This window comes from Rhinolophus ferrumequinum, chromosome 3, assembly GCF_004115265.2.
Source record: "Rhinolophus ferrumequinum isolate MPI-CBG mRhiFer1 chromosome 3, mRhiFer1_v1.p, whole genome shotgun sequence".
Lineage (NCBI taxonomy): Eukaryota > Metazoa > Chordata > Mammalia > Chiroptera > Rhinolophidae > Rhinolophus > Rhinolophus ferrumequinum.
Window position 1 is genome coordinate 60,820,553 of NC_046286.1, and position 22,752 is coordinate 60,843,304.

Below are 22,752 nucleotides of genomic sequence, written 5' to 3' on the forward strand. Positions count from 1 at the left end.
TTATAATTTATAAGCACTATCCTTCAGGGTTGCACTGTGTGGGGAGGAAATTCTCCGACTCACGGGTTTTTCTATAGTATACATAAAGAGCAGTCACTTCAGCAGTAATGTACAATTATTAAATTTTTAGTTGAAAAATAAAAGAATTATCCTATGACATCCTTTCTCTGGGAGTAAAAAGACACACACCACTACAAACATAAAATGAGTCAAACTTCTATTTTATTGACAGGAGTCCAAAATGAATACAAAAAAATGCCTCCTTTTCATGTTATATATATATATTTTTTCCTTAAAAGGCTTCTGATAGAGTCAGGTAGATTAAAAGCTAAGAATGTGTTTCGGCTTTTATAGTGAACCTCTTTTAAAAGGTTTAATAAAGTAAGTCACCAACAACAGAGAACATATGGTCCCACCATCATTTTTAGATCTATAACTTATAAAAAGAATTTGATCCTGCACTGATCTGCTAAAATAGAGGCTTAAAAATGTTTTAAGCCATTAAAAGCCATTTTACAATCTGTCTAACTTTGGGCAATTAAGAAAGGAAAATCCCAAAATGTAGCCCTCTATATTATGTGGAATGTGAGAGAATGCCAACTTATGACCAAGATAGGTAAAAATAACAGGTTGAAAGCTAAGAATGAAGCTGTTATAAATAATCTTGTATCACTGCAAATGTAAGTAAGTGAATGATAAGAGTTTATCAAGATTAAAACTTGAGCAGATGTTACTTAAAACATATTTGTGGTGTTTATCAGACTTGAATGTTTGCTAAAACTAAAGCTGAACAAATAAAAGTTGCTCATTTATAGACTGTTTCTCATGTACCTTTACTTTTACTGGGACCATAAATTGATCAGATAATACATAGCCCACACTTCGGACAGTTATAACAAAGGGTTTATTATCGCTTGCAGATGAAATGAATGCACCATCGCACACTTGAAAGGCTTCACCAAGCTGTAAGCATCTTTCAGACTGTACCAAGGCACCAGCACTGCCCGCTTACGTTATGCATCCATTCCCAGTAAAGAACTAACACCTCCCTCACATCAGTTCTGCACTGTTTCCGCTTTATTCTACACTTCCAAAACAGTGAAAATGTGAAAGTATTGTGGTCCGTTTGCAGTACTGCTTAGTCGTCATCTTCCTCTTCTTCCTCCTCTTCCTCAAAGCTGTCTTCAAAGCCCTCGCTGTCCTCCTGGTCTTCATCCCCCTCCACTGCTGTATCCCACTGCGGGTGATTTTCTGGCACGGGCTTAGCCTCGTGAACTTCCAACTACAAAGAATTAAATGTAGACATCAGAAATTTGGGGATGAATAATGGAAGAAATATCTGGTAAAGAAAAGGTTTTCTTTGACCAAAGCACTTCTAAAGAAATAGATTTGTAATTCCAAATTTAATACATTCATTTAGAATAGACATGCGTCCCAGGGGGGGAAAAAAAGGTAAATCTACTAACATGTAAGTGTAGTTAAATTTCTAATACAGTTCGATATTTTGATTTTATGGAAGTTATACTATTTATTCTGTGGCATGAACGATTAATAACTGTGATTCTTGAGCAAGAACACTGAGTGATATCTTAGTAAGTCTTCTGATGAGGGAAGAAAAACTCAAATGTGACTTTCAAAGAGGTATTTTGCTGCTTCGGGACTCATGAAGTAAAATTTTATAGCCAACGTTAAGAAATATGGTACTCTTGTGGAAAAAAAGCGGCACGTCTTTACTGGCTCCCTTTCCTTTGGGACTGCAGTACACAGTGAAACTATACTGCAGCACAATCTCTTTAACACCATAGAATGACTTTTATAAAAATCCCAAGTAAAATGGTAAACACTAATGGGAGTGTGCTTCAAATGATACATACACAAAGAGTATACTCTAAAATGCTAAAAAATAAATTAGTTTCAGAAATTAATAAACATTCCAACATCATCTGTGGAAAAGCACATATGCTTCTCTAGAGAAAACAGAACCCCTATGGTAAAGTTATAGCATATTACAGCACAATTAAAAGGTATCAAAGTAATTTATATTCAACGTTCTAAATCATTACACTACTTTAAGTCAACAGCTTCAGTTTATTGAAAGAGTAGTCCATCAAGTGTATCATGTATAAAGTATGAGATGACCTCTTTTGCCCTCTATGACTACTCTACGTTTCAAAAGGAGAAATGCTTTCCTAGCACATTAAGCACTTAAACAGGCAACCATATTTATTGAAGAGTCACTATTCTTACCTTCAAAGGTTTTATCTGATCCAAACCCATATATGAGTCTGATCTCAGAAACACTGTATACTGATAATTTCCAGGCTTCCCTGGTGCAGGAAACTTAAGTTCTACCTAGAAGACAAAATCAGCACTTAAAATCTGTATCTTGAGGAGTGGAAGAAACAACAGGTCACTCCTAAAATTCCTAGACCAGAGTATTTAATACCTACCGTTAGGTCTTTACTCAGGTGACACAGAAAACCCTAACAAACGTTACAGAAGTTCTAACAACACATATATATAACATACAAAAGGAAACCGAATTAGGCAGAATTGATAGGGTTAATTTGTATCTCCAAATTTAAGAAAGCATGTTTAAAGCAACCAAGTTCTGCGCTGACCGTCACCTTAACAACTTGAAGAAATGAAGTACAAAAATAAAACAACTGGGGGCGGCCAGATAGCTCAGTCGGTTAGAGCGTGAGCTCTTAACAACAAGGTTGCTGGTTCAATCCCCACATGGGCCACTGTGAGCTGCGCCCTCCACAACTCGATTGAAACTACTTGACTTGGAGCTGATGGGTCCTGGGAAAACACACTTAAAATAAGTAAAAGTTTAAAAAAAAAATGTATTTGACATGTAACATTGTGCAAATTTAAGGCATACAACATGTTAATTTGGTATTTTAAAATAAAATAATGAAAGAAATGTTGAAATAAAATAGACTTCACCAGAAAGGCAATCATTCTAACCAAGTTCTTATTTCTAAGATAAATGCTGTGAGATAATAGGAAAATATCTATATCTAACCTTTATACATATATACATAATGTGTTCCCAGTTCCTGACAGAGCTCCTGTAACTTCCTAAGTGATAAGAAGCCTAGGAGCCGCTTTGTTCTAATTAGTTGGTCTTTGACCCTGGTTTTCATAAATCTCTTGGAATTTCCTGGGCTATAGGAATGTGTTTTGTTCTAATAAACTGACTCCTGGTGGGTTCCTACCGTGTTTCCCCGAAAATAAGACCTAGCTGAACAATCAGCTCTAAAGCGTCTTTTGGAGCAAAAATTAATATAAGACCAAGTCTTATTTTACTATTAAGACCTGGTCTTATATAATATGAGACTGGGTCTTATATTAATTTTTGCTCTAAAAGACGCATTAGAGCTGATTGTCCGACTAGGTCTTATTTTCAGAGAAGCAGGGTAGATGAGGGCTGATCACCAGAAAGACCAAGCCATGGATTAGAAGCTTGGAACTTTTAGTCCCACCCTCTATTCTCTGGGGAGGGGCTGGAAATTGAGTTAATGATCTACATGCCTATGTAATGAAACCTCTATAAAAATTCTCCAAGTAAGAGGTTGCGGAGAGCTTCTGAGTTGGGAGCACGTGGAGGTGATGGGACACTGGTATGCTCAGAAAGCGCATGAAAGCTCCACGCCCCTCCCAGCATCCCTTACCTATGTATCTCTTTCATGTGGATGTTCATATATATCCTTTATCATAGTCTTTCATAATAAACTGGTAATGTGTTTTCCTGAGTTCTGTGAACCATTCCGGCAAATTACTGAACCCAAGGAGGGAGTCGCGGGTACCCTGATTTATAGCCATTTGGTGTATATAGGTGACAACCTGCGACTTGTGATTGGCATCTGAAGGGGGGGACAGCCGTCCTGTGGGACTGAGCCCTTGACCTGTGGGATCTGATATTATCAGATCCAGGTAGACAGTGTCAGCACTGAATTAAACTGTAGGTCATTCAAGCTGCTATCACAGAGAATTACTTGGTGTGGGGGGAAAAACCCACATATCTGGTGTCAGAAGTGTTATGAAGGTGGTAGTAGTGTGAGAGTAAAGGAGAAACACACAGGAAAAGTGAGTTTTTCTTTTACAAATGCCCAATGCCCTAAAAGGTCAAGAAGATATGTTATTTCCTATCAAATCATAAACTTCAAACACAAAGAAGTTTTAAATATACTTGAGCAAAGTAAGAATAAATTCTTAAGATGACATTTAGATATTCTGGTGATCTGCCTCCAATCTCCAAAATCCAGATTTTGTAATCCAGATTATTTATTAAAATTTGCCATTAAAATTAATATATATATACATATGGAGATATATGTGTGTGTGTGTGTGTGTGTGTGTGTGTGTTTGTATATATGTATATATATATGGGAGAACCTTTTTTTAAAAAATTAATCTCACACTGTAGCCTTTCTAACTGTAAAACAAAGCCTAAAATTCATAAAAGAAAAAAATTAGTCACACTATTAAAAAAAACTCCAATATAAATAAATGAATAAGCAGATAAATAAATATTTATATTTTCGCTTGGTAAAAACAACCTTAATAGTAAAACAAACAGGGGACAAATATTTGCAACACATACCACAAAGGGTTGATTTCACAGCATTTAAAAAAATATTGCAAAACCAACTTAAAAGACCAATAACCCAACAAAAATGAACAATTATCACAAATAGATACAAATAAAAAATACAATTCAAACACAATGAATTTAAATATTTGGTTTCGCACTTAAGAGAAATAAAATTTAAACTACACTAAATACAACAAGCATACCTTTCCCCTAAAAATAAGACCTAGCTGGACAATCAGCTCTAATGCGTCTTTTGGAGCAAAAATTAATATAAGACCCGGTCTTATTTTACTATAATATAAGACTGGGTCTTTATAATATATAATAACATAATATAATATATATAATACTGGGTCTTATATTAATTTTTGCTCCAAAAGACGCATTACAGCTGACTCTCCAGCTAGGTCTTATTTTCGGGGAAACACAGTAGTAAAAATTGAGACAGGCAAGAATCATCAAAATGAATGGGTAAAAAGACTGTGGGAGAACAGGATATTCACATAGTGCCCAAATATCACCCCACAAATTAGAGGGGAAAAACCCCTTTATTACACAATAGAGAAAAGCCTTAACCAAATGATCAACCATATTATCACCAACGCGGGGGGATATAAACTGACATAATGTGTCCCTGATATGATACAATAAGGTTATATCATCTATGTTGTATTTTTGCCAAAAATATTTAAGATGAATACAATCAGGAGTAACCAATGAGACAAATTCAAATTAAGGGCTAATTTACAAAATACCTTGCCTGGACGCCTCAAAAATATCAATGGCATGAAAAATTTAAAAAGAAAAAGGCCAAGAAGTGTGCTAACGAGGAATGGCAACCAAATGCAATGTGTGATCCCTGATTGGATCCTGAACTTAAAAACAAGACAAAGACTGTAACGGGTATTAGTGGAGTATTTGAGGAAATTTGAATACGGATTGCATATTAGACAATAATACCATATCAATGTTAAACTTCCTGAATATAATAATTGTATTGTGCTGATGTAAAAGGCCCTTGTTCTTAGAAGATACGTGTTCAGGTATTGAGGGGTATAATGTCATGATGTCTGCAGGTACGTAAAGTGGGTCAGGGGTGAAATATGTATGTGTGTGTTTATGTTCTTTGTGTGTACACATACAAAGATATAAAACATATATGGCAAAATGTTAACAATTGGTCACTGCAGATGAAAGGTCTATGGGGGTTCATAATACTGTGATTAGAACATTATTATAGGTTTTTAAAGATTTTTAAATAAAAAATCAGAGAAAAAGTAACGCTGAGATGTCAGTTTTCACTTTCTATTTAGTAATGACATTCAGAATGTCTGAGACACTGAGAAGCAACGGGCATACTTAAAGATTAATTCTCCCTATGGAGACATAAATGCCCAGTTCTATGTATCAAAATTACAAATGTACAGAGCCTGATTCATTAATTGTACCTCTATGAACCTATCCGACAGATATGCATGCACACATACAAAATGACATGTGAGGTTACTCACTGCAGCAAAGGACAAGAAACTGGTAAGTCCGTTAAACAGTAGGGTGCTAAATAAGCAGCCACACAAAGGAATACCATGCAGCTATAGAAGCTAATGAGGAAGACTTTTCTGTACTAACATGGGACAAATTCCAAGTTGCACCACTGAGAGAAAAAGGTAAGGTGCCAAACATGGTATGTGGCACTTTTTGTGTAAAACCGGGGAAAATACACAAATGCATTTACTTGTAATTTACACACAATAGCACATGAAGAATAAAAATTTGACAACATTGATGGCCTCCACGAAGGGAATGGGTGAGTGAGAGACAGGGATGGAAGATGTTTCAATATGCACAGTTTTGTGTATCTTCTGAACTCTTAACTAGGTCAATGTTATTATCTATTCAAAAGTAGGTAAAATTTAAGTTAAAAAAATGAAATTGCTCTGTCAAAGAAATACCTGTAAGGTGGCTGTAGCTCTAAGTGTCAAATAAACAAACTACTTCATACATTTATACTTGGCTATAAAGAGGGGAAAAATCTTTCTGGATTAAAAATCAACACCATAGAACTATCTCCAAATTCAAAAGCCTTGCTCTTGTCCAACAAGGCCAGGCAGACAGAACCCGTCTTCCTAAAAAGGTAACATAAAAAATCAAGAGCAAAGGTAAGAAAACAAGAAGTTCCCACGGGGTAAAATATGCTCATCAAATGCCACCGTGGTGATGTCATTAACAGTGGACAATGCCACGTAACCAAACATCCCATGCTAAAAATGTAATCACCCATTCTTACATTGGTTTTTAAGAAAAACAAATATATATATGTATATATCTTAGCATTAATCCAATGAGGATAAAAACCATACATTTTTGTACAGTGTAATTAAATTCTGGAGAGAAAGAAAGGCATATGTTCTTAGACATTAACAGTGAAAACTCCCCCAAATAAATTGAGAACAAGTTTTCAAAAGACTGACAAAATTGTCTACCTTTAGCCATTCAAACTTTATAAATTTCAAATGAGCTTCCCCCAAGAGACACCAGAGGACAGTTATAAAATGTCTTAATTAATAAAATGCAATAAGCCAAATATGATAAACCGCTTTTTAAAAAAAGATTTTATTAAGGAACATGATGGCAAAATGTTGTACATTTATAAAAACTGGAATACCGTTGTTGGATAATTACCTCTTCTGTATCTTTTAATGTACAGACATGATATGGCATAGATACGAATGTCTGTTCCTTCCTATCTGCGATATAAAGCCACCACCATTCTTGTTTCTCCTGCAAAGAAAAAAAAAAGAGTATAAATAATCAGAAAACTAGAGAAATCTTTTTGCCTTGTCTCATTTTAGAGGTACTGCCCTTATTTTACTCACTGCTATGTCCCCAGCACTGATACAGTGCCTGGTACAAAACAGATGTTCAATAAATATTTACCGAAAGAATAAATTGTTCTTAACCATTTCTAGATCCACTCTCCAAAAGAATTTTGTTTGTAACAAAATTTCAAATGGACTCTTCAACACTATTGATGGGCCTCTGTATTAAAAAACTACTGATTAACCTTAAATGACAAAAGATATTCTTAAAAAGAAAACAGTATAAACTATTACAATTATCACCTAGCAAATAACCTTAGTGATCTTACCTAGTAATAAGCAAAAGCCAGAAAGTAGTAGTGGAAGAGACTTGGGCAACCAAATGAGGCATCAATACATTAAAACATGTTACTCATCAGAGAGCATCTTGGGATTCTAAAAGCCTATACCTTTCAATGCACATGATTTAATATGAATAATCTCAGCATTTTTAGCTATACTTCATAAAAGATGAGGAACAGAAAAAGAGCTTGGTAAAAAAAACTGTCACCAGAATGCACAATGACAGCAGGGAGAACCCATGAGAGACAGAAAACTATAAAAAAAAAAAAAGAGAGAAGACCAAGCAGTGTGGAAGCATCAAACTTCGTTTGCTCAGTGACCATCACGAACTTACAGCACATGTCGGTAAATGTCTAGTCATCTGCTTAGTATCCACTGTTTAAGAATTGGGTAGAAAAGATATCTTTCTAAAATGGCTTAAAGAAAAATGTTCTGAGGCCAAAAATAAAATAAACTCTAGAATATTCTAAATACTTATCCAAATCAACACCAGGCTGCTCTAAATTCTCAATTGTCCAAAGAAGGTTAAAGACATAACTTTTTACTGAAAAGTTTCTTAAGGGAACTAACTGTTCGTTTATAAGCCCAAATCACTTGCACTTTCTCTTTTATTTTAACCACAAGACACTAAAATTTGGTTTATTATCTAATAGTGCTACACTAAATTCAACTAAAAGTTCTTTTGTTTAAACACCTTAAACTACAAAACACTGCAACATTAATCAGCAGAATAAATAAATCACAGGTGCATGATTAACCCAGCTTCTGCTTATCCTAAGGGTTAGGACTACCCACAATTTTGTGTGCACACACACACACAAAGTGGGTCAACACATAATGGACTCAAAGTAGAGTAGTAATACCTGGGCCCTGTGGGCCCCCGAGTCTGTTGCCACTACTCAACCCTACCATTGTAGTGCCATAAGAACGAGTGTGGCTGTGTGCCAATAAAACTTCATTCACAAGAACGGGCAGGAGGCAGAGTTGTCTGCAGGCTACACTTTGCCGAAGCCATTTTAAAGGCACACCAATCTGGATTATTCCACTTCTCTAACCCTCAGTTTTCTTCTCTGTCAAACAATGAGTGCCTACCTCAGGCTGTGTAGTCAAGAAGAGATGAGATAATACAAGTCAAGTAAGTTAGAATGTCTAGCATATAGAGTGCAATAAATAAGTTATGATTATTAATGAAATGAGGTAAACACCTCTATTATTTAAGTGGTTCTGACATGACATTTCATTGTCAGAAATATCATTACCAGAACATGCATATAATATAAGCAGCATAGGGATATCTTCCAGAATGTGCTTTCTTCTTTACCTCTCCACTTGGAGAATGCCTTTCCCTCCCCTCTCCCGGGCCACTTTATTAAAATGAGACTCAGTCGAAATATTTACTAAGAAGCTAGTGAATATCAATCTGTGGCATGGCACCTGTGCCCAGACTCTGATGCACATGGTGAAGGTGGAAAAGAAGCTCTGCCATGAGTTATTTGCACTTTAAACAAAACTGTTTTTCTGTTGTGTGTGATTTCCAACCATTCTTATTAAATAAATGCACTTCAATAACACGTAAGTGAATTATTAACATAAATCTTTAAGTAATTTAAGTGGGTAGTGTGATAGTTAGGGTAGCTGGGTAGGTACCTGGGAAGGCAGACAGGGACATGTTAGGAAAATCCTAAATAAATTTTATCTGATAAATGATACTTTGAGATGTTTACCATGCAGGTGCAGGTTAAGTTAGAAAGAGGTATTTTTACTACTAAAATGTTCTAAGAAAGTGATAATATTTTGCCTATTAACGAAGCATGGCCTAAAATGAAACTGTCTGTTTTAAAGATAAAAATTATGCAGTTTATAGAATCCCATGGCTCTTATAAAACACAATCAATGAGTGGCATTTATTCACTTGATGTCTGGAGCCGTGGTGTTGGCAGACCACCAGTGCGATGGGCAGAGTGCCCTGACAGATGGGCTCATGATCAGGACATGCCAGGAGATCAGCGTGTGCATTAAGACGGCATCCTGGGCTGACTTCTCCCCAAGTCAAAACAACAGTCTGTGCAGAGCCACTCATTTATGATGAGGAAAGCCAAATGACTTAGGACTCTGCCTTCAGCAGCCCCAGCAACTCTGCACGGACATTCTAGAGCAGAAAGCAGATTTATACATGAAATCACCTGCCAAACATAAGTGGTAAGCAGAAGGTTCTGTGGCAAAGCTGTGAGGCAGTCTGTGGAACAGCTTCCCTGAACTAAGAGGCAACCAGTTCTTGACCTCTAGCCGCAGACAGAATCATCCACAAAAGTTAAATGGCAAGCAAATCCCAAATTTATTTGAAAGACAAACTGTACAGCCTGTCATGGAGATCAAAAGCTGAGCAGCCACAATCACAAAGCAAACAAGGACAAGAGAACAACAGCACTGCAGTAATCTGTCCTGAGCTGGTGGTTCAGCCACGCTCAGTTCTTACTGGACTTAGCTAGTCCCACGATTCCCATGGACTGGGGCAAGTACTGGCACCAGAGCAAGTCCAGTGGCTCCAGGTGGCCAATATAAGACCCTTAGAGAAAACCCACGGGAAAAGTGGAAGAACTTTACATCCTATTTAATATTTGATAGAAGTGAGAGATTCACAATAGCCACACAGTCACAGTCAAGACATGCTTTTGTGTAATTAAGACTGCCTAAACGGCTAATGAGAAGTCATTGTAAAACACAAACCTCAGTAATCGGAACAGAAAAGATAGAAGCACAGGAAACCACAGAAATTCTTAAAAAGTTAACAATATTCTTTTTAAACGACACATTCACTAAACATAATTCATATTGAAATATACCCTTCAAAAATGTGGCCTTTCAAGAACAGACCACATTAAGCACATCTGAGCCAGTACACACCACAAAGGGACAAACAGCAACTGAGAAGTATCTGAAGAGAAAGTGAATGGAGTAAGGAAAACAACAGGGTGTGTATAACTCACCTCGGGAAAGTAAAGACTATAAACAGGATGTGTTATCTTTGATTTGGTTTCCAGTAGAGCTCTCTCCTTTCGCTGTATACTTTGTTGTAATTCTTGCCACTCCTAGTAAAATAAAAATTAAGTATTTGAAATCAACTATGTTTTTGATCATTTTGAGGAGTTCCCATCTTCTAGCTATTATTCCTGACAATGCTAACTACTACTGAGTTCGGTCCTAAATCTAATCATTTCCCTGCTCGAAACTTAACAATGCCTCCGTTCAGAAATCAGATCTAACCCCTTTAGCACGACTACACAGCTGTTCATGATCTAACCTGGGCCCTTCTCGCCACTGCCTTCCTCCTTGGCTTTTTTTTTTTCCAAATTAAAAAAGACTATTTAATGATATAGAAAGAACTTTAAAACATTTAAAAGTTTACAAAACAGGGGCCAGCCACGTGGCTCAGGCAGTTGAAGCTCCGTGCTCCTAACTCGGAAGGCTGCCGGTTCGATTCCCACATGGGCCAGTGGGCTCTTAACCACAAGGTTGCCAGTTCAACTCCTCGAGTCCTGCAGGGGATGGTGGGCAGTGCCCCCTGCAACTAGCAATGGCAACTGGACCTAGAGCTGAGTGAGCTGTGCCCTCCACAACTAAGACTGAAAGGACAACAACTTGACCTGGAAAAAAATCCTGGAAGTACACACTGTTCTCCAATAAAATCCTGTTCCCCTTCCCCAATTAAAAAAAAAAGAAAAGAAAAGAACCAAGAGGCTTAGGAATTTATAGAAAAAAATAAAAAATAAATAAAAATAAAAGTTTACAAAACAATAATTACACAGAACTCCACATTTGTAAAATACACATACCTATAAATGTATAAACAGAAAACAATTTAGAAGGTTATGTACCAAATGTTACCAGTAGTTATATCTGAGTTGTTGGGTTGTAGGTGATTGTAGGTGATTCTCCCTTGTCTCATTAGGGAGACCACTTCAGGGACGGTGTAGATGCCTGACCACTGAGCTGTACACCTGAGGCTGAAGCTGAGTAATAATGAATGTCAACGCCTTGGCTTTTATATTCTAGTCATTTCACAACACCTAGACTTCTCTGAACTCACCAAGCTGGTTCACAACTCCTAAAACCTGCTTGGATTTTTTGTTTTCCCCTTTCTCTACTTGGCAAATTCCTACTCATTATTGTTTGAGGAGCAGCAAAAGCCTAAAGTACGAGCTCCTGAATACCACAAATTTCCCTCTATCTCGGGACTGGGTTAATCACTCCCTCCTTTGCGCTATCACTGCACCTTGTACAAAATGTGCATAATCTCTTTTATACTATTCATTTATTTGCCTTCCCCACTAGCCTACTATCATTCAAGGGCAAGCATCGTTTCACATTTGGCTTGGTACTCCTGTCATCTAACATAGTGCTTGCAATGTGACAGATAATGAATAATTGTTTGTTTTTTGTATAATTACTTGCCAATTGAATGAATGTGGTTTTGGTCATCGGAAGAAATTAGTCTGCCAAAATCTTATGGGACACCTCTACTAACCCTAATAAATTCAGAAAGAAATAGGTCACCTCTTTCTCCAAGCAAGGCTGGGGATAATTTCTTTGATAGTTTTAATTTTCTGGCTATCAGTTTGATTCCCAAAGTACAAAAACAGTAACTGCTAAAAACAGCCATCCTTATTTTTTCCCCACGATTCCCAAGGGCAGGTACATTATTTCTTTTACTTTTATCCTTTGCCCTTTACCTTTTCCTCTTTTTGGCCTCTGATTTTGTCTCAGAGGTTATTTAGGGAATTTGTTTTTCTCTCTTAAACCACAAGGGTTATTGTAGATCAATGGTACAGTCAAAAAGAATAACACAAACATAAAGAAAACCAATGAGCAGTTTACAGTTCATTTGCTGGGAACTTCTTTCTAAGGACCATTATTTGTCCACCAAATACTCTTTTCTATAGCCCTCCCATAAATCATGCACAACTTAATGCCATGTCATGAGATTTTTTTTCTCTTCTTTATACCCTCACAATCTTAATGAATTACTTAGAGACTCCCTTTCCTTAATGTCTTATATATGTCTTGAAACAAGGTGGCATTCTGTAAAGGTTAGCTTTCCCCTTATTCAACCTGTTGACATTAGAGGTCCCAATAACGTTTCTTTACCCCAAATATTACATGGAACTTTTGAGAGACTCTTCCAAGTAACTGCTACCTATTTCAAAACCCACCTTTCCTTACTCATAGTTCCAGAGTCGTCTTCAACACTGAAAACTGCCTTAAGAGACCAAACTGACTTTACCTCAGAGCTTAACCTACCTAGCAATTTAAGATTTAAGAAAATTAGGATCTCCAATCGTTGTTAGGAACTACTTTTCTTTAAATTCTGACCATTACCCTTCAAAACTATTCTTACAAAGTAATACAGGATTATAAAATATGCTGGTAACAAACTAATAAGCAAACAAGCAAGCATTTATTTTGTTATTAATAATAACAAAAACCAAAACCATCCTCAGAGGTATAATTCCAATTATTTAAACCTTACTGCTTCGTCATCTTTGTTTTGCTTTTCATCTTGCTCTCTATCAGAATCTCTATCACTACCATCCTCCTTTTCACTTTGGGAGTCTCTATTGGTTTCTTCTTCTTCAGAATCACTGCCTTTATCAGAAACTTCTTCTTCATCTTCCTTTACAGCAGCCTCCTAAAAGGGAAAACAACCACAAAAGTTCTGAGTATCTCAATGAGTATCTTACGCTGAGTCCCTGAAGGTAACTTACTGTCATATTTAAACTGGCTCAATATGATAACTTCACTATTCATATAGAATTTTAGAGAATTATAAACATTCTTATTTATAAATATGTGGGAATCAGACTGAAGGCTTTAACATTTGGCTTATTTGTCAATTATTATTTTATTCATTCTTCATAGTTTGTAAAATAAAAATTCTATTTGCAAAGCATGCTACCACAATGGCTGAAACAGCTTATCTTTCAAAAACATCAACTATGCAATATATTTTATTTGAGATGGGGAAATGGGAAGTTTATAGAAAAGTACTGTTTGGGGAGTTTAATACTATCTTCTAAACTGACAAGAGTACAATGCAGCAAAGAAAGCCAATATCCCAGACAAAATAGTTACTAGTCCATTTCAAGAAGAAAAGGAAAAGCGAATTAAACACAAAAGGAAGTAGAAATAAATAAAACAAACCAGAAACCAATTAAAGAGAAAGCAGATATACAAAGGAAAACCCAAACAAAAGTTGGTTCTTTGAAAAGATTTACAAAATTACCAATATTAGGAACAAAAGACATAACTACAGATCCAAAAGACCTTAAAAATAAAGGATGTTATGAATAGCTTTACGTCAATAAATTTGATAACTCAAAAGGAAATACACAAATTCCTTGAAAAACACGAGTACGAAATTGATAGAAGAAAAAAGATCGAATATGCTAAAGACAAGAACTTTGTAACGAAGCCCCTTTTTAAAACTCTAAGCCCATATGGCTTCTCTCGATAATTCTTCCAAATAAGAAAGAAATCCAACCTTACATACACTCTTCCAGGAAAAAGAGAGAGACTACATCCCAATTTGTTTACTAAGGCCAGCACAAACCCAATACAAAACATGGCAAGGATATTACAAAAAAGGAGAATGACAAACCAATATTCTCTCATAAAAACAGATGCAGGAATCCGAAACAAAATATTACACTGAATGTTATCAAATCCAGATAAATATAAAAAAGGATACTATACTGTGATCAAATGAGATTTGTTCTGGGAATGTAATGACTGTCTAAAAATTTGTAACGTGTCCATACAATTCACCCCATTAACAGAAAGGAGAAAAATCACACAATCACCTCAATAGATGGAGGGACAGCATTTAAGAAAATTCAGTATCTGTTCATGATAAAAATTCTCAGCATGGGAATAAAAGGAAACACTTCCTTAACCTGATAAAGAATATCTACAAAACCCTATATAACATCATACTTAGTAGTGAAATAATGTTTGCTTTCTCCCTGAGATCAACAAGAGAAGGGTGACCACCATCTTCACTTTTAATCAACATTACATTGAAAGTTCTAGTTGGTATAATAAGGCAGAAAGGAAGAAAGAGCATAAGGGTTAAAAAGAAAAAAGTAAAACTGTCTTTATTCACAGATGGCATAATTGTGTATGTAGAAAAGCTTTTCAAACATGTCTACAAATGGTTAGAATTACTGTCAATTCATCAAGACTCCTTGATGCAAGACCAATATTTAGAAAGCAACTATATTTCCACATACCAGCAATTCATCAAGACTCCTTGATGCAAGACCAATATTTAGAAAGCAACTATATTTCCACATACCAGCAATAAACATTGCAGAATGAATTTTTTTAATGTTATTTGCAATAGCACCAGAAAACATCAAATACATAGGAGTATGTCTAATGAAAGATATGCCATACCACTGCCACTGGAAATTATAAAAAAACTACTGAGAAGAATTTAGGAAGGTCCAAATTAATAGAGATAAGCCATGCTTATGACTAAAGACTCAGTATTGGTAACGTGAATTCTCCCCATATTGAACCACAGATTCAATGCAATACCAGTCTAAATTCCAGCCGCTTTTTTTTTGGTGGAAACTGTCAAGCTTATTCTAAACATTTAGAATGCAACGGATGTAAAATAGTCAAGACAATTTTGAAGACGTGAAATAAGAATCTGAGGACTTACAACACCGTATTTTAAGACTTAACATAAAGCCACGATAATTAAGACAGAGTGACACTGGCAAAAGAATAGACAAATAACCAATGAAATGGAGTAGAAGCCATAAAGAGATAGGTACATATACAGTTACAGTCACTTATTTTACAACATTGCATTTCAGGGAGGAAAGGATGACTTTTTCAATAAATGGTGCTAGAACATGTTGTCCATAATCCCTATTTCACACTACTCACAAAAATTTATTCAAAATGTATCACAGTGCTAAATATAACAGGTAAAATAATAATACTTTATTAGTAATATAAGTATTATATTAGGAGTAATAATAAGTATATAAGTATTATAGAAAAATCTGTAAGTATTATAGAAAAATCTCTCCATGTCTTTGTGTCCTTGGGATAGGCAGTGATGTCTTAAACAGAACACAAAAGCACTAACCATAAAAGACTGATAAAACAGACTTCATTAAAATTCTATCAAAAGCTAAGCTACCATTAAGAGTAAAACAGGACTCATATCCAGAATATATAAAGGAATCCTACAAATCCGTGAGACAAACACCCCAACAGAAAAAGAGGATATCCAAATGACCAGTAAGCATATGAAAGGGTGCTCAGTATCATTAGTCATCAGGTAAATACAAATAAAAACCACACGCAAAGATACAACAGACCCACCACAGTAGCTAAAATAAAATAAAAAAGACTAGTACAACCCAGTATGTGAGGATGTGAACAACTAGGCTCTTATTTTGCTGGTCGGAGCATAAAATGATACAACTCTGGAAAATGGGCTCTTTCAACAAGTTAAACATAAACCTATTTTATAACCCAGTAATTCCACTGCTAGGTACATACCTAAGAAAAATAAATGTCCACAAAATGACACACACAAGAATAAGCATGGCACCTTTATTCATAATAGGCAAAAAACTAGAAACAACGCAAATGTCGACCAACCACAGAACAGATAAACTGTAGTATATTCAAACACTGGAAACACATACACGCACTGGACTGCTGCTACACACAATATACATTAATGTCACGGACATGATATCGAATGAAAGCAGTCAAACCATTTCACTCACATGAAGTTTAAGAACAGGCCAAACTAATTAACAACAGAATGGGGGGAGGGTGTGGAGGTGGATGGGAGTCACTGACTGCAAAGGGGCACAAGGGAGCTTCCTATCCTAGGGTGCTGGTAAGGTTTTCTATCTTGACTGGGTATCATGGGTACATACCATACAACTTAAACTTCAGGAGCTGTATGCGTAAGATTTGAACATTTTAATGGATGTTATACCTCAATAAAGACAATTATATAAAAACAGTAATAAACTTACACTCCCAATGACTCCATTTGCCTGCTTTTGTTTCTGTTGCTTTGACTGTGAGAAGGGCACAGGTGTAGGTTTTTTTTTTACAGGTTTCTTTTTTTTTGATTTAGCAGTTTTCTTGGGTCCTTTACTCTTCTGTTGCCATCCTCCTTTTGTCCTGTTCTTGTTAGTGTCACCCAGCTGTAAATCACAACATACATACACACTCAGAAGTTATAACAATACTTTCATTTGGGAGTCATAGCAATTTTTAGGTGGAATGGCTAAGCTAAATGTTTTAAACTGAATTATTCTCCTACAGCAATATAAATCAGAAAACTAAACAAAACATTTCTATCATCAAGAAAGAGAGGTAATGAAATAAGTATTTACCCCATCTTCTGCTGGCTGTTCCTCTGCAGCACAGATGGACTGTTCCTTTTCAAATACTTCCTGGAGGCAGTGAAAAGAAAAATATAGTCTGTCAATCCGTATTTATCTTTCAGATAAAACTGGTGACAATAGGGAGGCAGGGGGCACAGGAAACTTAGCAATTACTAAATGATACTTCAGAAGTTACCTTCAAAATATCTCACATCTGTCTTGAGTATATTTTGAAAAGTACAGTCTACTTAAGTTTACAAATACAGTGACTTAGGATGTGTCAATTCATTCTAAAGCCAACAATATTTCAGTTTAAATTTTCACTTTTATTCTAAATAAGACGTGACTATTTTAAAGTTATGAGAATTTTAATACATTATTTTCTAACATTAAAACTTCGTAAGAGCAATATTAGTTTATTCATTATTGTCAGGGATATTGCTCATTGGATCTGTAATGAAGTGGAATGCCAAGAAAATACACATATCCTAAAGACATATCCACCTGCCATATAATCCATTTAGAATCAGTACAGAAGCTATAAGTTTAGGATTTAAATTCAAGTAAGAATCAACAAGTGATGTGGGTTGTGTTTAACAAGCTCCCTGGGATAACTAAAGCTAACAAGTGAAAAATGATAACTGTTAGCCTAGTAATTCTGGGGTCAGCAAACTATGGCCCATTGCTTGCTTTTTAAACAAAGTTTTATTAGAACACAACCATGCCCATTTGTGAGTTCAGTAGTTGCTACAGAGACTGTATGGCCTATAACATCTAAAATATTTACAAACTGGACCTTTACAGAAAAAGTCTGCCAACTCTTATTCTAATTCTATCATCTCTGCTTGTTTCATTTATTACTGGGTTCTAATACTTAACTACTCTGAGATACAGTTCATACAAGAATTGGACGATAAATACTCAATTCTTTCCCTTCCTCCAGGGCAGTTTTGTTTTTTTTTCTACCAATTACCCCAGAGTGTCAATAGCCCAAGGCCAATTTTTTGCTCATTTCTCAGGCTGGGAACTCAAAAGCATGTGGGTAGTATAAATCTGGATTCTAAACCCAATCCTGGCCACTGACTTAGAGTTTCCACTTTTCCCATCCAGAGTCCACGACGCAAATGCTTCATTACCACTTGCTACCATAAAAATCAAATCAACATCTTTGATTTGATATATCCTACAAAATATGCTTTTTCTACCAGAGGTTTTCGACATGCAGTTTAAGTGCAGCATATGTTTTCTGCAGATGCTCACAGACCCAGAGCAGAACAGGCTAAAACTACCACTTGTTAAATAAACTGTGTTGAAATACTACAGTCTATTAAAAAATGAGTTACAATTATAGTTGTAACTTGGGAAGTACTACAAATATGTAATAGTAACTGAGAAAAACAATATGCAAGAAACATATACAATATGATCGGATTTAATAAAAAAGAATGAGAAAAATAGCAGCACGCATGTATAAGCATATACATTATGCACTGTAAAATAAAGGTCCAGATAGTAAATATGAGCTTGGAGAAAGATATGAAAGGATATACACAAGACTGAATTCTGATCATAGGTACTGACAAAGGGTTTCCTGAGGGAGGTGGATGAGAGAAGGGATCCATGAAAAACACATCATTTAACTCTATGGTTAGTCATGCCTTAGGATATGTAAAGGGGTGAGCTTCAAAACTGATAATCTCAGAATGATAAGATTTTAGGAGATGTTAATGTCTTCCTATACTTTCCTGCATTGCCTGAATTTTTTTTCAGACAGTATGAATTTTTCACATAATTTTTTAAAAAGTTTTCAACAAAATTTTTAAAATAAATAAATAAAAATAAAAGGAGTAAATTCTCAACAGTAATCAATAATAACCTCTGAATAGCACTTTAGAGTTTAAGAACTATACCCACATTATAGGGAATTGACAAATCATCACATGAAAAATTAATCTATTTTTTCAAAGTTTTTGTGTGAAAACGAATGTGAAAAACTCTGAAAATTAAAATTTCAAAACAGCTAACAGAACTCGCAAAATTAGATTTTGCTACTCAATATTTTTGACTTGGGAACATATAACTGAAAATGACAAAATAAATACAAAAAACCTTAACACACAACTTAAAGCATAAAAATACAAATAGATGACTTACCGCCATTGTTTGCCTTGTCAATTTCACCAACACCGTCACTAGGGACCCCACTGTGATGTTGTTGCTGTCTTCATCATCCAATACTGTCAGAAGAAGGGGTAAAAACTGAGTGAAAACTAAAAATCAAGCTCTTTGTCAACTCAAAAAGCAAAACTTAACTTACCCAAATCAATGTACTTCAGTATTTCAAACACCATATTTTAAGTTTACTCAATAAAATATAATTTATTGTCTTTCTATTCTGTATAAGCCTCTCCAGAAGATGCCTTCAACAATGTACTCATTTAATCCTTAAACTAGTTTTATGAAGCATTATTATTATTTCTACTTTAAAGAAGGAAGTGAAGTTCACAAATAAAGTAAAATGTCCCATGTCACATAATGGCTATATTGACACCCACAAGTTTCAAACCCAGGTTTTTAAAAGCAAAGTATAATGTGAGGACTACCATACTATAGCTTTCTTTCATAGTGATATAAAAATAGGATTCTGTCGCTCTATTAAATTATGCAAACCTTATATTCACAGTATTTCATCTGTATGATCATTGCCTGCCTGTCAGAATAATTAAAACTAGTATCCTAAACCAAATTAAAGAGATTTTGAAGACAAGAACTTCAAAATATTATTTATACTTAAAAATTTATTTTTGCAATGTTTTTGTAATTGTTTAATTTTTTTAAACCACATTGGCCACACACAGCTCCAAAAACCTAATAACAAAATAAACTTAACATTAAAATAAACTAACATTACGATTAATAAATTAATATAACTTATCAAACATATCTCCCATTCAAATGCAGATATAATTCATTTTTTTCCTACAGATTTTATCTATTAGCATTTTCTTCACTATGTATTTCTGCCTACAGGTTTTCTAAGTTTGCCATGTTTATTTTACAGATTTAGATTAGCACACTCTGTTCTGGCCTGAACAAGCACACCACCAGTTGGAAAAGAATGACCTTCAACAACCTATAACTGCTATCTCCTCCATCATTGGCTGTGAGGTACAACAGCTGGGTATCAAAAAAGGGTACGGTATCCTTTCTTAAACCTGGAAGTCTCCATTATCTCAAATCAAATCCGTGCTACATATTCATCAACACTGCAATGCTGTCTGTGCATGAGCACTGCACGTGAATTAACACCTGTAACAATGTCTGTCACTTGGCGCTTTCAAGTGAAGAAAAGCCTATAGGGGATTCTATACAGCCCCTAGAATGTGGGAAAAGAGATCCACTATCTCCAGCACTGGATCAGGCAGATGCCCCTTTCCTGCTTCTGTAATTCTCCTACTCTCCCTCCATAAACTCTACTACTCATATTACACATTTGAACAGCACTGTAAAAAATATAAAATAAATTGTCCATATAAAATGATATGGAATGGAACACATCACGGTGTTCTGGAGTGAGACTGAATACTCTTACATCTAATAAGAAAATCTCTCGACATTCATTTTCTAAGGAGCATGTATATTTTAAAACCTTTGATAATATCAAAGAGTACCTCTTCAGTTCCAAACTAGATTTTTATTTGAATAGTTTCTGATTAAATTAGTATGTTCCTAAAAAGCCTTCAGCTTTTAGTATTTTTAATGTTTAAAACTCCAGGACCCACAAAGAAATCCCAACTCCCCACACCAAAGCAGTCCGTTTTCCTACATACATCCTACACTCCAGTCAAACTGAAACTAGACGGCAGTTTACCTTCTTTTCTCAAACATCCCAGTCTTTGAGAGCCACTTGTCTCTTCTTAATTCCAACTGGAATGCAAATTCAGTCAGGCAGAGGCTTTGTCCTACTCACCACTGCTTCCCCGGCACCCAGAAGAATAGGGGGCACTCAATATTTGTTGAATGAATATAATGTACAATGTCCTTGTCATTCACTTAGTACCCAGCCTACATTTCCTTGTTTTTAATCCTATGTTTATGGCCTATTTCCTCAACTAGACTATGTAAGCCCTTTAAAGACCAAAACCATTTCTAATGCATCTTTGTATTCTTGGTTCCCCAAGAATGTTATCACAACAGTAAGTTAGTAAATGTCAAAGCTCAGAACAATGCCTCCATGCAGGAATGCAGCAGATAATCTCTAATTCTGTCACCATTCTACAATATTATTATTCAGCTATTAAAACGGGAACTCAAGGGGCAATTAAGTAGGTAGAAAAACACCCTCAGTTTTCTTCACTCCAAGCAGATAGAGGTAAGTCAAGAAAAACACAGAGAATATGGTAATTTTCAAGGCTTAATTAACATAAATAAATTGGTTATTTTAAATTAATTTTAGAACTAAGCAGCTACGTCTTTCACACTAACAATAGATATAGTGTTGTAAATATCTTTCATTACATCTGAAACTCTTTCATTCTTTGAAAAGTTAAGATATTCCTGAAAGTTGAACTACAAGACTCCTCAAACTGAATCCCATTATAAGGATAATAAAAGTAAGACTTTATCAGTGTTCTCAAAACTATGAAGTATATAGTACATTATATTCCACCATAGTAAATCTGACAAGTAAACTGGTTCTGCAAAGCCTAATTACAAGTTATGTTATTAAATGAAGTTTTAAGAACCTCGAGCCAAACAAACAAGAGCCAGTCTATCAAAAGGGAAACAATCAACATTCAACTGTGAACCCTCCTACTTGCCCTGTGATTTTATGTCCATAGTCACATGTGGGAAACTCCCAAGGACAGCCATAACCTCTTCATACTTTTCATCTTCAAGGAAATGCAGTAGATTATGACGATCTGATTCTTTTAAACTCACCAAATCCTGGATAGTCTTAATTTTGTACTGAATTTAAAAAGAGAGAAAGAAAATAAATCCAAAGTCATAAAACTTTTCATAAAAGGAAAAGTATTAGCATGTTTACTAAGACAAAAATCCAAGAACTTGTAGAAAAATGTTAAGATTATATATATTTCAAAGCAGAAAATACAACTTCATAGCATTTCGTGGCCTTTTTCTCCAAGGAAATTTAAATTTAGGATTTTTTTTTAATTACACAGTTAATACAGGGTTATTTTTAAAAATTAGAAAAGATTACAGGGAAAAAAAAATAGCATTATATAAAACCTTGACCTAAGCAAGAACTACTGTGATTTGATGTGCTCAGTACATTGACCTTTATTTTCTATTTTAATGATAAAAACTTTTAAGAGTATGAATATATCTCCAAGTACAGCTACACCCTAAAGGTTTTATTATGGAATATTCTCATTTTTTGTTATTTTTCTAAATAAAGTTGTCCATTATTGCAGTAATATCCATCTTGGCTAAATGGTTATTTAGGAGGTGTTTTTTAATTTCCAGGTGTTTGGTGCTAGCTATTAAGTTTTACTTTCACAGACAGGGATTAGATCATGAGGCATGTGAAATGCCTGCTTTT

General features: G+C 35.2%; 1 protein-coding gene across 1 annotated transcript in view; it reads right to left on the reverse strand.

Moving 5' to 3' along the window:
- Positions 1 to 200: 200 nt before the first annotated feature.
- Positions 201 to 22,752, reverse strand: part of SEC63 (SEC63 homolog, protein translocation regulator) — a 59,228-nt gene continuing 36,676 nt past the window's right edge. The window contains exons 13-21 of the mRNA XM_033100808.1: positions 22,010 to 22,157; positions 19,344 to 19,426; positions 17,199 to 17,258; positions 16,833 to 17,006; positions 13,292 to 13,450; positions 10,752 to 10,853; positions 7,286 to 7,384; positions 2,248 to 2,352; positions 201 to 1,282 (exon numbers count right to left, since the gene is read on the reverse strand). Of these exons, the coding sequence (XP_032956699.1) occupies positions 1,139 to 1,282; positions 2,248 to 2,352; positions 7,286 to 7,384; positions 10,752 to 10,853; positions 13,292 to 13,450; positions 16,833 to 17,006; positions 17,199 to 17,258; positions 19,344 to 19,426; positions 22,010 to 22,157 (1,074 nt within the window). The 3' untranslated portion in view covers positions 201 to 1,138. The remainder of the gene's footprint in view (positions 1,283 to 2,247; positions 2,353 to 7,285; positions 7,385 to 10,751; positions 10,854 to 13,291; positions 13,451 to 16,832; positions 17,007 to 17,198; positions 17,259 to 19,343; positions 19,427 to 22,009; positions 22,158 to 22,752) is intronic.